Source organism: Ambystoma mexicanum, chromosome 1p, assembly GCF_040938575.1.
Source record: "Ambystoma mexicanum isolate Mex_15411 chromosome 1p, UKY_AmexF1_1, whole genome shotgun sequence".
Classification (NCBI taxonomy): domain Eukaryota; kingdom Metazoa; phylum Chordata; class Amphibia; order Caudata; family Ambystomatidae; genus Ambystoma; species Ambystoma mexicanum.
Genome location: NC_090921.1, coordinates 488,694,648 through 488,711,745, shown reverse-complemented (window position 1 = coordinate 488,711,745; position 17,098 = coordinate 488,694,648). Strand labels below are relative to the sequence as shown.

The 17,098-nt window shown below is 45.0% G+C and overlaps 1 protein-coding gene across 14 annotated transcripts in view; it reads right to left on the bottom strand.

Annotated features, from left to right (window-relative positions):
• Positions 1 to 17,098, bottom strand: part of PTPRS (protein tyrosine phosphatase receptor type S) — a 671,876-nt gene that overhangs the window by 147,563 nt on the left and 507,215 nt on the right. For 6 of the 14 annotated variants that reach the window (XM_069649333.1, XM_069649335.1, XM_069649332.1 and 3 more), the window contains exons 12-14: positions 16,167 to 16,360; positions 15,815 to 15,841; positions 7,387 to 7,504 (exon numbers count right to left, since the gene is read on the bottom strand). The exons of 4 other annotated variants lie outside the window; for them this stretch is intronic. In XM_069649333.1, coding sequence (XP_069505434.1) covers positions 7,387 to 7,504; positions 15,815 to 15,841; positions 16,167 to 16,360 — 339 coding nt within the window. The remainder of the gene's footprint in view (positions 1 to 7,386; positions 7,505 to 15,814; positions 15,842 to 16,166; positions 16,361 to 17,098) is intronic. 4 more of the 14 variants (XM_069649337.1, XM_069649336.1, XM_069649339.1 and 1 more) reach the window with 1 other exon arrangement.

Sequence of the window (17,098 nt, the reverse complement as noted above, 5' to 3'; positions counted from 1 at the left end):
GCCAAAACTAGAAAGTTGTCACTGTGACTAAAAAGTCACAGGAGCAGAGCAAGGGGGGATACTAGGTATCCCCTTGGCACTCCACGTAAGACAATGTGTGCCAGTCTCTCAGAATATAAAGTTGCAGGAAAGAAAAAAAGAACAGTAGCAAGTAAAGATACATAAAGAATCTCAAAGGAGAACCCAAGGGGTTCCCAGCAACAGTGCCCATAAGGAGCTCTGTGCTGCAAAAGTAAAATACAGATGCCTTAGAGAGATATGGAGGAAAGTAAACTCCATAGTAAAGTAAACACAGAGAAGAGAGTTCCAAAAGCCAGAGACCATAATAATGAATGAGTGGAAAAAGCCTCCACTCATTCAGGATATAGGAAAAAGGTGCAGCAGTCCAGCAGAAAGTGCTGGAGGTCTCACTAGGAGAGAGGATGAAGCATACAAATGATACATCTCCCGAACATGCCCCTATGCTATACATTTGAAAGACAATCAGTTGCCCCCAAGTTCATTTTACTGACCCACTTCTGCTGCCAACTATGCTATGTCTACATTAAATTGTCCCACTGCTAATACCCACGCAATATCTTTTATAGATAATTGTGTCCGTCAGGATGAATATAACAGCCCTTTTTCAGAGTGTGAGGTACCTTACCAAATGTTGGCACACAGGCACTCTCGGCCAAGTCTTAGGAGGGGAGAGGGTTAGACAAGGATAGAGGGTAACGCAGTATTACTTTGAATAAAGAAACTTATTCATAAAGGTATTTTGAAAATACTCTTCATATCTCGTAAATGGTAATTACGGTGTTGGTACAGTTTACAGCTGGGTAATTTCGGTTCATAAAGTTATGATGTCCATATCATTGGGACGCTCCTTGGCATGCTCCTCATCCACAGGATGTGCAAAGAGGGCAGTCTGGCCCTCCGTGCACTGACCAGGAATATATTAGTTGAGCCAATGGCTGAAGACAAGTGTTTCATTGGGCGAGTTGTTGGGTTCGGATGAAAGTCTCTTGCACTGGGTGAAGTGTTTGATATGCAATGCAAGAGTCCATTCATGTGGAGAATGGATGAGGTGGGAATTCTCTTTTCACAAAACGAAGTTGATCTTGTGGGTAAATTGTATATTTTGCATATTGTGATTAGAGCATTGGTGGCTTATGGGGTCCATGCCAAACAGATGTGATAGGCTCTACATCTTCCTCACAGTGAGCAGAAGGAGATGGTGTGGGGTCACAGTCTCCATCTAGGTAGGTCTCCCTCTCTCAAGAATGAGACTAGGACCAGAGGACCTCTCACTCAGGGAAAGTGGATGCATTGCGTTAGGACAGAATTTCTCTTTGAGATTGGGTTGCGGCTCGCCAGACTTCTGGGTCACAAGCTTTTGTGGCCTTCCTTCGTTTTTCAACTTTTCTGCTGTGTCCACTGACACTTCTACTGAGCCCCCACTCTCATACACCAGCACCAGTGCAACCCTTTTTCTGGTGTGCTTCTTTTTGGTACCAGGGTGGTTGTTGAAATTGTGTTGTGAAGTATGCTGGTGCAGTTGTGATTTAGTGTGGTCTACATCAGGAATGTCGTCACTTTTAAACACATTAATATCCCACTGCACCCTTGTGGTAGCCACTGGGATACCAATGCATTTTCGGCTGCAGGCCATTTTGTTTCGAGTCCTCTCTCTTTCTATATGAACCAGAAAGAATGGCCAAAATGGTTGCTTTGCTGATGTAGGCTCATTCTGAGCCCAGAAAGGCGCACACTGCTTTTGGTTAAGCTGGTGTGAACTAGCTCAAAACCTAATGAAACCCACTGGACTTCCCAATCTATAGCCTGTGCCGGCAAGTGTATTCGGTTGTCTTTAGGGTCATACTAATTGGCTGGTTGCCAAAACCTTTGTGTACTGACCTTTGTTGTGAATGTGAATGTAGGAGACCCTGTGCAGTCCTCAGATCTCTACCGGATGTACTGGAAGACTGCTACTGGAGATGGTATGGTGCTGTTGAGAACCTGGTGTGGTTTTACTGGCTAGACCTTGATAAATGCAGTCATTGCCCCCTCTTCTCCTTTTCTGCTGGTGGAATCCAATCCTGTGCTCTTATCTTCCTACCAGCCTCCCATCCGACTGGACTGGCTGTTCCTTGGTGGGACATTTTCCTGGCCTCTGCTCGGCTGCTTTCCTGAAAAACCATTCTTCCTCCAAATGCCCCAGTGTGGGGGGTGGCCTGGCATGGAAGTTGGGTAGTTTGCCACTGCACCGCCTTCGTGCTGTTTACTCTGTTGCAGAACCATTTCCTGCTGGCTGGCTGCCCACTCCTCTCCTGAACTCTTGGATGGGTTGCTCTGCGCTCCTGTCCCCCACTTTAATTGATGCTGGGGCTTCTGCTTTGTGGGTCACCATCTTGGGTGTCCTGTAGGTTGCTCCTTTGGGTCATCGGGATCCTTGATGGGTTGTGGGTTCAGGTACCTTCAATTTGGAGGAACCCAACTGTGACTATTCCGACCTACATTTGGCACCCAAACTCACTGCTTCCAGCTGTTCTTGATCTGAATCTTCTAACATCCAGCACTGTGAGTACTTGTGCCTGGGGCCTGGGGGCGTGGGACATTCCTTGGCTTCTTCATCAGAGGTCCTTTCGATACAATAACCAGAAAGCAATGGTTCCTCAGCTTGGGCTCCTTCTTCATGATGGTACAATTATTTTTTTTCATATTAAATTTAAATAACTTAATTTCAAGATGTCAGCCTCATCTTAGTCAAACGTATTGTGTAATCGTCTCGCATGCAACGTCCTCCTTATTGGTTCTTCTTTTCAGATTCACAATCCTTGCTTTTCCCCCTGCCCTTGTCTAATGATTACAGTTCCTCTTTCCCCTCTATTTTTTAGTAGAGGAAAATTAAAAGTATTCTTAATTTAAAACACTAGTGTTCTCTTGAATCATGCGCCATTTTCTTTTGATAGAATCACCTTTTTAATGTTTGGGCCATCTGCAGCATTTGTAGTTTTTGGAAATAGGGATTGGGAAAGTAACTTTTAGTTATGCTCATTGTGCAACCTTGATGCACCTGGTGAAGAAATACCACTCACTATCTGTTGAGAGGGTGCATCGATTGTTTAGCAGGGATCTCATAGGCGTTAATTGAAATGACCAGTATTTTGGAGGGGATTGAAGGTAAATTCAGTATAGGTCTATGGCAAGCATTTGATTTACTGGGAGGATTGCATGTATTCCAGGCAGGGTGTAACTCTCTAAATGATGGTGAGATAAAGAGATAGCTGGAAACCATGTGGACACAGTGTGATAAAAGGTGGAAAAACTGACAGACTGGAAGGCTTTTACACACCGTCAATAGGTGGTAGATGGTGAGGGAATGCATGATATGATATGATATGGCATTTATAACGCGCCTGTACACAAGTGTTTCTAGGTGAGGCAAGAAAGGAGGGGAAACAAAGGGAGGACAAAAAAGCTTCTTACTAGGCCTTGTTTCATTCAGATCGCGCAAGTGTAGAGAAGCGGGAAGGGGAGAAGTGCAAGGGGGAGGGGAAGGGAAAAGTGCAGGTACATCAATAAGTGCAGCCAGCAGGTGGCTCTTACGTGCAGAGAGAAGGGACTGCAGGGTTGCAGAACAGACCCTTAAGTTCTGGGGGAGCCAGGAGGCAGTGAGAGGGCAGCTACACATGCAGGACCCTGGGCCCGAGTTCAGAGGGCATCCATGTGACCAGTGTGTGTGCGTGGGGCAGTTTGGAGCATCAGCAGGGGAGAGGAAGAGAGAAAGCGGAAGCGAAAAGGAAGGACTTGAGTTGCTTCCGGAACTGGAGGTGGTTCTGCTCAAGTTTGAGAGAGGCAGGGAGGCTGTTCCAGAGGGAGGCTCCAGCTGAGGAGAGAGATCTGCCCCCAACTCTCTGCTTGGAGAAGCGTCTGACCCTCCGAGAGTTGGAGGTGGATGAGCAGAGAGCTCTTTTGGGAAATAACATAATAATCAAATTGGCGGCTACTAGATTTTCAGAAAGCACCACAAATGAAGACTGGCATAAAGGACCACCAATATAACAGTTTCATCATATTGTTTCCTTGGAACACAACATTAGTTGCCTAAAGGGTACAGAATGTGGGCCAGTGGGAATTTATTACAAAATACCAACTTACATTATTCCGAGACACGTGGGCCACTGACAGCTACACAACCTTTCATAAAAAACATCTTTAGTCCCGAGAGGTAGAGCGAAAGGTTAACCAGCAACCTTTATAGCCTCTTGTTAGCAGTTAGAAAAACTAATGACACTGCACACAATGATTCCCTCCTAATTAGAAGGCAGACAAAGTGAGCAAAGCAATGCGGCAGTCTGGATGGGTGTGCCGTTCTTGATTAATACACTTGAAATGTTTCCCATGCGGGAAGAACTTGGGTGAGCTCGGATTCACATTACCGGACTGTAGGCACGGCCATAGGGACGGGGAGGAGGGCAAGAGGGTTCTGCCCTCTCGCCCCCCAAATGAACAAACCCTCCTGCTCTGGGTCTTGTGCTCATGTTCCCTTTTTTTTTGCTGCATTTATCAGGCATACAAGGGCTGCCTGTGCTCTTTGACTGATTGAATATAGACACCCAGCCCTTACTTGCCCTGCTGGCCACCATAACCATGTCAAACTCTCGAACCTGGCCCAAGCCGCCTGCATCCCTGGATGGTCTCCTCCGACACATTCCCCGCAGAACTGTGCTTTCCTCTGGGCATTCAAGCTGCAACCCCCCCTCTCAAATTGAGTTGATCGTGAGTTACACTTAATGCTCAGTCAGCATGCGGTTATGTTACGTATCCTATGGCAAACATTACTTACTAGGAATCATTTTCTGTGGCTTGTATCTACTTAGAATCACATGCTTTTCATAGGATGCCATCTAGTAGTTGATGTGGGAAAATTACATCTTGTTTTTTTTTTTTCAAATTTCAAAAAGGGGCATCGAACATGGGTGCACCTGTTACACTATCCCAACCCTACATGTACCGCGTGCCCTTGATCCATCACACATCCGAGTATCATCCATGCATGACTCACACTCCCTCTTTAAAAAAAAAAAATCAAACTCAGTGTAATGTCCTGATTCACTCATCTCTTGACAAAGTCCATGCTTTTGTTTCATGCTTACATTCACAACCATTGGCTTTTGCTCTGGGCAGTATCCATTCCAATATTTTTTCAGCTCACTGTGCCAGTAAAGTAGAATAAATAAACACATGCAAATCACCCCAGCAGTTAGAGCTGGTGTTCTATTTTTAAAGTGACATAAAGCCTGATTTAAATATGGTCCTTCCCCTTTTGAAATGGCGTCAAAGCATTTGGGGTGGGCTTTCCCAGAGCAATGCCAGTGGTAATGATTTATTTAAAACCTCGCATCCTAGGTTCGCCTAACCTAAAACATAAAACTTTACTTTTGTGTCCAAGAGTGCTTTCTTGTTCAACAATAGTTGCTCTTGGCCCCTTATCATCATCATCGGGGTTGCTTTTCTGGATTGAAGGGGTTTTCAGCCTTCTGATCTAACCGGAGCTTCGGCACTGCAAGTGGTAGAACCTTTCACATTTCAAAGACTTAGCATCATTTGTTTATCATGGACTGAATTTTCCACCCCTCTCTGAAAAGTTCAGAAAACCCTTTGCTTACCTTTTGAAAGTTACCAAGACTTTACAGAGCTACCAATACATTTCAAAGAATAAATATAGTTGCTTATTTTACACATTGTAACTGCAGTGGTTTTTCCCTTTGCCATATCTATACAATGATTATATTTTTGTGTTGAAAATCTTTTATTGCATATCTATGAACGCGTTTGATGTACCTTTTTAACCATACTGCTCACCTCCTGAAAGTCGGGCTTGGGCCGCTCTGCCACCAACCCCTTGGACAGACTGGATTACTCAAAAAGATAAACGGTGACCGAACTGAAGTGTATGCACCTGGGCCCTAGAAACAGTGCCCAAGAAAAATCCCCTTAACAATACCCACATCAACGCCCTTAACCTTGGCTTCCTCTTATACGGCATCTCCTTCCTCACATTCTGAACAGCCTCTCCTCCGCATTTCTATATCGGTCCCACCTGCATCCTCTCTCCCCGCCAATCTGCGCCGGATCAAACAATTATTTAAAGTGGCTTATCCGACTGCCTACCTTGTAGAACCTTGGTCCTCTTTACCTTCTCTCTCTTCCCTCTGCCTTTGCTCGCTACTACCACAACTTTACCCAGTCCTGGATCTAGAGGAGATTCATTGACACAGCACCAACACAGGTCTCCAACTATGCCCTTGGCATAAAGATTGGTCTTCCCTCCTGTTGTCCACTTATCTGACAGCCCTCTACTCATGAAATACCACACTTTATGGCGCAAAAAAAACCAACTACTTTCCCAACCTGATTGTGTTGCCCCAATCCCTCTCCTGAACTTTCTCCATTACCCTACAAGCAATGCTGCTGCCCACTTGCCTTCTCAGCATCTCGTCCTCTGTATCTGCCAATAACTTTGCACTGTATAACAAATGAAGAAGTGATGGATTTCTAGACCCTGGCTTTGAGATTCCTTGAGAGAGATGATTGGTCTCTAAAACTTCAAAATGAATGTATATTCAGTGAAAAAACCTTCAGTTAAGAGGCTGCAACAAAAAACATGACATTTGATGGGTGTGGGAGGTGACACAATCTTAACTTCGAGTCCTTGCCACCATAGATGTCACCCATTTTGTCATTGTTGATCCTTGTTGTGATCTCATGTATGTGCTCATGGGATGAGGAACCAGGTGGAAATCAAGTTAAGATGGTCGTCACTTACCACCCCTGCCGACTTTCCTGGGTTATGTTGAGATAAATCTGTCTATCTTCGGGATACGGTCCTGCAAAGCTGCTCCCTAGCTCCACTCCTCTTGAACCTATCGCAAACAACCTATGTTTCCACCAATACTCCGATCACACACAAATGTACTTCCAAATGTCATTCCCTTCACAACACCACACTCTCAAAACCGGTCTCTCCCATCATCACCAACTGGATGGCCACCCACTTCCTCAAACTCAACCATTCCAAAGCAGAATACCTCATCATCTGCCTACCCCCCACACCCCCAAGGCACAAACCCAACCATACCCCCATGGCTTGCAGACCCCCCCTCCAAACTCCCCACATGTTGTGAGATGCCACTGATCTCAGTCACTAGCAGAAATTCACATTAAAGTTTTAGAGTCTCAAGTGTTGAAAAAGATGATGGTATTGGATTGGGAGGTTTCCCTATCCAGTGACTAGTGGGTGGGCCAAGCAATGAGACATCAGCCAAAGACTGTGGCAGCGTTCTATAGAGGACTGACCATCCAGATACTGGCATTTCCTCCATGTGAGCACTCGTTTACCTGCACCCTTAGTCACAACGACCTTCTGTTTGCTGCGGGCGCCGTCCCCTTTCATGGTGTATGCAGCTACGGTGATGGAGTAGGTTGTTTCGGGCTGCAACCCAGCGATTACCATTTCCTGGATACAAGAAAGAGGACAGCAATTACCTCCAAGAAATCAGGTGTGGTACTTACATCTACACAAAGTGCAGACAAATACCTCCAAAAAACGATGTAAACCATAGCAAAACCTTGCAACAAACGTTATTTGTAAAACACCGAAGTTCCCTTTCATGCACCATTAACGTCACATGAACTGTTGCAGTAACATAACTCCCTGAAGCACAAAGGTACACAGAAACTGTCATATGTACACAGGCACAGACGCACCTGAATGTGTGCACATCCAACAAGCCATGCGTCTTCTATTCACACGTTTTTATAGCACATGCACAACACATATTTTACACGCATAATGAGACTTTAATATTGCCCCATGACTCCCTGCACGTCAATGGGATTGTCTTACTCCCCAGAGGTCTCATGATCCTTTTGTCCCATGCTCTCCGTAACATGACAGGCCCCACGGTTCACTTTTAGACCATGGGTCTTTTGTAGGCCCCCACGGTCCCTTTAGTGCCCTACCTGGTGTACTGGAAGCCCTGCACTGAAACGGTCATCTGCAATCTGTGAACCCTATGTGACAACATACAGCCTGTGGGGCAAATGCGGACCACCATGAAGGGCTTGGCAGCCCGCCGAGGTTTACAGACTTCCTAATTGAAGTGTCATGTTCAAGCAACAAAAAAAACCGACAACACTCCATTAGGAAAGCCTATGTTGCCCAGAAACATTTCCAGCCCTCTTTAGGCTCAGTGCCTGCACTACGTGACTGCAAGTCTTGCAAGCCACATAGTGCATGTGCTGGACCAATAGAAGGCCAGCACTATGGATGGCATGGCTATTGCGGCTGGAGCCGGAAGGTATTTCAGCTGCGCTTGCAATGACTACTGCTTCTTGGAGGAGCCTACCCACTTCGACAAGCCCACCCATATTCCCTCGTATAAGCTGTTGGGGGGCAGAGGGGAGACACAGGGCCACCATGTTTGTGGGTGGGAACAGGGACATGCTGTTGGGGGCTGGGGGGTGGTACGAACAGGGTGTCGGGGAGAATTTTCATTTCTGTGCCAATTCCCTTTAACCTTAGAGACCCCCATTTCTTTTGCTGGACTCAGGGTTTTTTAAATTTTACTCCTGAGTGAGTGGGACCTTTGCTCGCTCACTCATGTGTTTTCCTGACTACGATTTTCTATGTTCCTTACTGTTTTATGGAGTCTGGTAAACTCCATAGGCATCTGCTTTTGCATAGTGACACACAGCACCTTTGAACTTCTCTTAATGTGTAACTACATTTTCTTTGGTGAACTACTGTTCCCAAGAATAGTAAGATGACCCCTGTCTTACTTATCTTTCCTTTATGGGTCCAGCACACACCACCCTGTGTGGAGTGCTGGGGGTTACATAGTAATTATTTTAACCCATTCCTCATGTAACATTTTGTTACACTAACTCACTTGAATGGATGATGTTGTTTGCATCAGGTTTTTGCCCTTTGTGTAGTTTGCCATTGGCGGGCTTCAGCCCTGAAGCCCTCACAGGCACCAGTGTGTCTGGTAAGGCAGGAAGGGTCCTGACTGAAATGTCCCTGTCCTTTGTCTCTAGGTGTGCCTAAGTGAAACTAGTTCCTATTGACCCTGCTGTGTGATTGACAGCCTAGGGCTATGAATGAATTGGAACTTGCATAAAAAGTGAGGTTTTTGGGACTAAGAGCAGAGTCCACCACTGGAGGATAGAATCCGAAGCAGAGGATGAGAGAAGACACCAGCAGCATCCTCCTGGACCACTAAGTGCTTGGTGAAGTCTTGCAGCTGTGCCGACCCGGTTTTCAAATCAACAGGGAAGACCCTCAAATGACTACTTCCGACCCTAGGCTGATAGAACCAACTAGACCTGAGACAAACTCTATTTTGGTAGAACCCCCAACTTGCTGCGACTTTCCAAGGCTGCGGAAGCCCAATAACTGGAGTAGCTCGACCACTTGCGAGTGCCTGGTCTTCCGAAGTCTGAATCCAGCCAGATCTTCGTAGGGATCCAGAGGACCCTACAGAAGCAACAAATCTGTATCCAGAGTCCAGGACCGAGGGATCAAGCAAATTCAAACCAGAGATTTTTATTCGTCATTGGTGCTGAGGAAAAGGTGCCCAAAGAGCCGCTGAATCGTCAGAAATCCATTGCTGCCAGGTCCCTCTATCTTGAGTGCTGCAGCATGAGCCCACCAGACATCCTCCCTTTCATCGCCATGACCAAGGACCAGGAACAAGGGTCTACTGCATTGAATCGTGAAGGCAACCAGCTGGAAAGCTTTCTTCATTTTCAAGGTACTGTGGGGCTTGGGGTATTTTATCGTTTTGCCACCTGGGGTGGTTCCTAGCTTTGGGAGTGCGTTTTAACCCAACACCAAGTTGACCTCAACTTACACCAAGTTGACCTCAACGTACCTGCATTGGCCCTACAGGTTGTGTTTTCTAAAGGTGACTCCTCTTGGGTTGCTGTGATTTCTCTTTTGAACACTGACTATTTAAGAACTTTTTTCAAAGAAGAAGAGCATCAGAACTTTGACTTTGTCCATTGGCTGTCCTGGCTCCCAAAAGGCCTGCTTCTGAACCTATTGGCTTTGGCAGTGCGTGTTCCCTTACAGGTCTTATATGTTGAACACTGTAAAATAAAGGAACTTAAAAAAAAGATATGTTGTGGTCTATCTAAGGGCCATCTGTGTCTCACATGCACAAGGAATCTCCCGCACTCATCACTCGTCTCTTATAGGCCCAATGTGTTCTTGCACCCCAAACATGGGCCCCACATGACTTATGGGCCATATAGTAATAACACAGAGGCACCATGGATCTCTCATTGGTCTTTTTAATAACCGATTAGTCTTTCAAAAAAGACTTTGTGGTTCCCTTGTAGGTCCCATGGGTCTGTCATATGCACTCTAGTTAACTCCTGGGTCGCTCCCGGACCATATGGATTTTCATAAATAGATGACACGCTCACACACACACAGACACACAGACACACACACGCACACACACACACACACTCTCTCTCTCTCTCTCGAATACTCATCAGTGCATAAAAATTGTCTTATGTACACATGCATATTAACACATGCTGCAAAATCATGCATCTTCGAGAAAACATGTCATTGAGTTATTCCAAAGTGTGTCAGTATTGCTGTACATCACACAAAGTAAGGGGATGGAGAATTCAGCAATCATTAGTGGTAGAGCTGGTTGCTTCAAGAATGTTAGCATTTTTTTTTTCAACCAATTGCTCTTGTTTGAGTGTTTAGGAACAACCAGCCGTCCCCACCCACTGCATACCTTTGGATCAATAGTAGATGATGTTCTGTTAGGTCAATGTATGTCTGGCTGATTCCGGCATCTCAATACTGTAGCAGCCTTATTGACTACCAAACCTGCCCTTCAACAAGGCTAGGCATCAATTAATGTATACAAATCTTTTGTCAAGTTCAGGTGACAAACATTTGACATGGATCACCGGCAGAGCACGGACTCGACCAGAAGTTCCTCACAGAAACATTACAATTGGAACTAGAATTTGTCCCACCTTGGGAACGAGAAGCGGAGGTAAACCCTGTGCAAGGATCCAAGGCAGGGCGGTGCTCCCAGAGATTGCAAGTTCAGGCAGCAAATCAGTGAAAGGTCTCATCCATAATTTGGGCTTCATGTGGTCTAGGGTCGCTTCACAGCCGGATAAAAAGATTGAGAGAGAAAGCTAAGAAAGACCACCTCTGTCCCCCAAGAAAAGGAACGGTATATGGAGAAAACGTAGGGAGGGCTAGACCTCAGAGCTAAAAAGACATTTACAATAGATCTTAGGAGAAAGGTTTAGGCAAGGATGTGGCATAAGTAGGTCTGATCAAGCCGTTTGAGAGCAAAGGTGGGCACAGATTATCTGTAGCGACAAAGCACAGGTGATGATATAGCCCACGAAGGCAAGCATGGGTAGGGCAATAGATGAGCTTCAGCGGAGCAGGGCATGGGCAAGTAAGTATAGAGTCTACAGCTGGCATCCATAGAAGGAACGAATGGACATGGATAGAGTATACTGAGACCAAACATTGATAGAAATATGGTCCATAGAGCTAAGGCATGCCCAGAGATGTAGTGCACAGAGAATTAGTATGGGCCGTGATATTGGTGAAGCACCTAACACAGGTCTTTATCAATGGCCTTTGAAGAAAGCTGTGACCGGAATATGCCTATAGAAACAGACACCATGGTGGCCCTGAAGATAATTGCTCAATCAGCAATCCACTTATTTGGCCAAACTCCTGACCTGAACTTTCATGGTAATGGAAGTTTGATCAACCTCCCAGGGCCTGAGGCTTCAGGTTTTAAATTAATTTAACTTCATTAAAGCTGCAGGCTGGTGCAAGGTTCTGTAAACAGTGGCATGAAAAGGTTAGAACCTTCCCCACCAGCAGAAATAGAAAATGGAGTAAAGTAGTACTTGCAAGGCTAATTACTGGCATCTGGTGTGGCAGCTTTTTATGTGGATAGAAGGCAAAGTTTCCTGTGGTCAGGAAAAGTGAATCCTTCAAAAGAAGCATTCACTGCAGAGATAAGTTTGTTTACAGGAGCAGGGGTTTCATGAACCAATATCATTGTCATTTTCCCTGATAAATAGTAGTCAATTCAGCATAGGGAGAGCAATAAATGGCTGCACCTTGTATGCTTGGAATGTGACTGGCTCTGCCCCAAATGGATGTGCTGTTACTCATGTATACATTCTAAAGACATATGACTGAGTCAATCATGCTTGCCATGTGGCCGACTGTGCCTCACCTCTACTAGTCCATCTGAGATGAAAGACCAGACTAAACTCTCCATTTGTGACATTACACACCTCAACACTACTCATTTAGCAAACTCGGAAGGATTCAAATCAGGCCTGGGCATGCCTGGAATGTGGTTAATTCACTCACAGACAACAAGGGTGCAGGTCTGCCATGAAATCTCACAATTAGCCATTTTCGATATACCCATTTCTTTTTCATTCAGAAGGGCAAATGGCTGAGTTGTTCTTACCCAGATGTATTGATTTGTTTAATTTGCAGTTTTATCCTCATATCATGAACATATGCACAGCCCTCTTTGTCCTCTTGTTTACTCCCTACTCAGCCTACTCGAATCTCATCCCCTCCCCAATGCCCATCACCATCCTTGCAACTCTTCTTGCCTCTGAAATTGCTTTTTAAATGTTTTTCTCTACTCTGAAACTCAAACCATCCTGAATCTCCACAGAAAATGCATGGCTCTGAAAGAAGATTGCAGCAGATTTGGGCGGTGAGAACTATTGGTGGAGACTGGCAAAAACAACCCATATGTCAGTTGGACGTTGCCAAGACTTTAAAACTAAGGTTTAAAAGGCCAAGTTTGTAATAATGTCACCTTCCAGAAAATTCAAACCTGGAATATAAATAATAATAACATAGGGTAGTAACTTCCTTCAAGTATCTTGGTTTACAATCACAGGGAAATTGGCTAAAATAAAAACCTTCTATAATAACATGCAAGCCAAAACTAAACCATTGATAGCGCCGGCAAAAAGAATAAACCTTAGTGTGGTGCTACACAGGATTAGGTTATATAAAGTAAAAGCAGTTCCTGTTCTGACGTACGGGCAGATGTCAAAGATCCCCCAGTGATCGATATATGGCATATAATTGAAGGTTTATTCTGGAGAAAGATTCTTTGTCTTCCTGAAGGTGTTCCCATGGGAATTCTAAGATACGAGTTCAGTTTGTTATCATTAGAAGCTCTAGTAGGTTGGAAAAGCCATACAGAAATGTGTTAATACCTCCGGGCTCTTCCTTATACCGAGACATTAAGGAATCAGTAAAGATTGCATCCTCTGGAGATTTCTTCATTTGGATGCATTGTTGCGATTCGCTCTTGTTGAAAAAACAGTGCCACACCAGATTCTCTGATGGCAAATCCTCCTGATGTTAAAAAGAAACTTTGGCATCTGGATTGGTGTGCTAAATGGGGGGGATGCAATACATACTAACTGTTTTCATAGGCAGCTTGTATGGAAAAGGCTGCACATTTTCCAACACACCTGTCGCAATTCCCCAATGCATGTTGGAAACCCCTGTTTCATTTCATCTCTATCCCACAAATGAAATTTTAGGAGAGCACTCAAAAATAGATAGGAATAAGAGAATGTGTAGATTTTGTAAAGATCCTAACAAGGTTGAAACGCTAAACCATCTAGTAGTGGGTTGCGTTGATCTACATTTTATTCCGTTCTCTACTCTAACCCCAACTCTAACTCAAATATCATCCATTTTTGCTACAATTAGAGTCTTCTCTCAAGTTTTTTTCAACCATATCTCAATAGAATGTTAGGATTTTCTATGTATTAGAAGTTGGTTTCATATGATCAAATTCAATGTATTTGTTGATTTTATTTTTCTTCTGTTGGGGAGGAATGATAGCTCAGCGGCAACGCGTTAGTCTTGGAAACAAGACAACGCAGCGCAACACAGGTTCAAATCCCAATCCTACACTTAGAAACCACTCGTTGGTATTAAGTGTGTTACAAAAGAGCAATTATAATTATAGTTGAATGGTAATGTATTTTTGTGTGAACACAACACCATGATTAAGAAAAGGCTTACAAATAAGGAATCTGCTAGGTACGGTTCTGTTTAAAGATGTGGTGGGCGGATTGGATATGAACTCACACATTGACATTTAAAGCTCCCAAATACCAAGTGGCTTTTAGTTCACAATTAGCTTCCAATAACTGCACAAAGGAGAATTGGAACTAGGCTTCCTGGGCTGGTAGTCATGGTTTTGGAAACGTTACTTGTAGTTAAGCCACCTGCTTTATGAGAAAATCTGAAATGACATCTGCCCCAAGTTGAGCAAGCACAAATTTGGATTGACAACTTAGAAGCACACACAGCCAAGACAAAACAATATTAAACCCAGAATTAATGTAAGTATAGAATTCGACAAATTGAGTGCAGTTTGCACAAGGAAGCTTCTGGGGGCAGCTCACAATGATCAGGCACCGAGGAACATGGAGGAAGTGATGGGGACTGACCGCAGACCTGATTTGCAAAAGTGTCATAACCGGGCCATGATCTCACCCCACACTCTGGCTTTAGCTCTTCAGATGACGGAATGTTTCAGGATTTGGGACTAATGTGTGGGTGGTGAGGGTGCTGGTATTCTAAAGAAAGTAGACAGAAAGCAGCTCTGCTTTGGTGCTAAGGAGTTTGAGAAAAAGTGTTCTCTATTGGGTTTCTGGACAGCTGTTAATACAGTTTAACCTTGGAACTCTGACCTGAGAAAGGACTGGCCTACCAGGAAATTGCTTAGTTTGTGTTCTGCCAGGGACTGAATTCTATTAATTTCTGGATTTTTACTTCTGTTTTATTTAAAGGTTATGATAAGTCATTTATAATGCGCCTGTACACAAGTGTTTCTGGGCGCGACAAGGCATGGGAGGGAAGACCGGGGGAGGACAAGACAAATGATCTTAGTAGGCCTTGTGTCATTCAGATCGTGCAAGTGCAACAACGCAAAGTGCAAGAGGGAAGTGCCGGGAAGTGCGATCAGGGGAACCTCGCTCCGAGTACGTGCAGCCAGGGCAGCACATTGCTGCGTAATTGCTAGGAGGCAGGGCACTGTAGAGGTTACAGTTAAAGCCCGTAAGTGCACGGTAGGCCCAGAGGCAGTGCAGGGAAGACTGATCATGGAGAGAAGCCTGGTACCCATTGAGACTCTGAGGCTACCAAGCAACCAGTCGGTGCAGCAGACAGGTAGGTCAGCAGGGGAGGGGGAGAGAGAAACCAGAGGAGAACAGAACAGTCTTGAGCTGCCTCCGGAACATCAGGTGGTCCGACTCAAGTTTAAGAAGGGCACAGAGGCCATTCCAGAAGGAGGCACCTGCAGAGGAGAGAGATCTTCCCCGCACTCTCTGCCTGGAGAAGCTCACTCATTTCTCAGAAATCAGTTCAATGTAAAACAAAAAAAAAACATTGAATGTTCTTGTTCAAGTGTCCTGGGGATACTGGGGAGGCACTTGGGGTACATTTGGAGGAAAACACAGGCTCAACCCTGCTGCTCACCCCATCCACCCACATAACACGTATGCTAAGGAAAATAAAAACACACCAATCCACAGCACAACATGCTCAACACAGGCAAATTGGGCATCTTCAGGCGTGGGAGGCATGCTTCCCTAAGGATGCATAGGGTAGCCTGAACCAAACTAGCAAATGAGGTCAAGTGGGCAGGGAAAAGCAGCGGACCAAAGAGATGTTGATGCCACGCAGCACGTTACTTACGTATTCTGTTGTGTCATCCGTTTCCCACTTGAGGAAACATGCAGGAAAGCACAGAAGTGAAAGAGGAGAAGAAAGAAAGAAAGATGCAGCATGAGGAAAAGAGATCTGGTGGCAAGTGCTCACTACTTAAGAGGTTTTTGGAAAGATGAGCAGTGCAGAAAAAAGCACAGGATGGATGGACCATGTACCCTCCTCCCCCCCGAGTTTTGGGTTAGCTGAAAGACTACAATACAGTGAAAGGCCGCTTGGCGTCTTGCTCTTTACCCAGACAATATAGGGCACTTAAAAGAAGCTGCTGGCATTTACTTTCATCAGACGAACAAACGTTTCCAGACTCCAGTAAGATGCTCACCTGGGCGTCCGCTAGCATCACGTCTTTGATTTGGGGCAGCCCCTTGGCTTCTCCATTCTCCATCCTGACGTAGTGGACCTGGTAGCCACGGATCTGTCCATGCTGGCGGTTCTGGATTGGGGAGCGCCAGAACACAATGATGGCGGTGGAGTTTAGAACTTCCACCTCCACCTTCCTGGGTGGGGCACTGGGCACTGGAAAGAGGGAAAGGAACATTATATCATTGATAAGGTGTTCACGTCTCGTCACCAACCCCTCCTGTGAAGACAATAGGCAAATTGGAGTCTACGGGAGAGCTACCCCGACAGAAACCAGGACGTGCAGGTTGGGCGAGAACCAAACCAGTTACAACAGACCAAAAATAAATCTAGTTGCAATGGATGGGATCCAACCCAGTTAAAAGGGAGGGCAACCAGTCCAGTTACAAAGGACGGGAACCAACCGAGTTACTATACAAAGGAACCAATCGAGTTATAATGGATCTGGCCACTACATTTACAATGGACGCTATCCAGTCACATTATAGTAGATCAAAACTGTTTAGGTTACACTGGACAGAAAGCAATCCAGCTACACTGAATGCACGTACATTCAGTGAAATCGAATGGTATCCAACACAATTACAATTTAAAGGAACTAGTCCAGTACACTTTTTGAAACTAATCCAGTTTAAATATAGGGCAACAATTGCAACATATGGCAGCTAATTAAATTACAATTGATGGGCACAACTCCCTTTGCCAGTGAATGCTTACTCAACAAGCCTTTTTCTAAAGATTTAACGTTATGGTCATCACTACTTTATCCACACTGTCTTCTTCTATAGAGGATGTCTTTACAAAATGTGAGCCTGTTACTGTAAGATCAACACTTATCGCTCCTCCCAGATCCAGAGTAATTGCAGCAACATGGCTACGAATAAGCAGCATCAG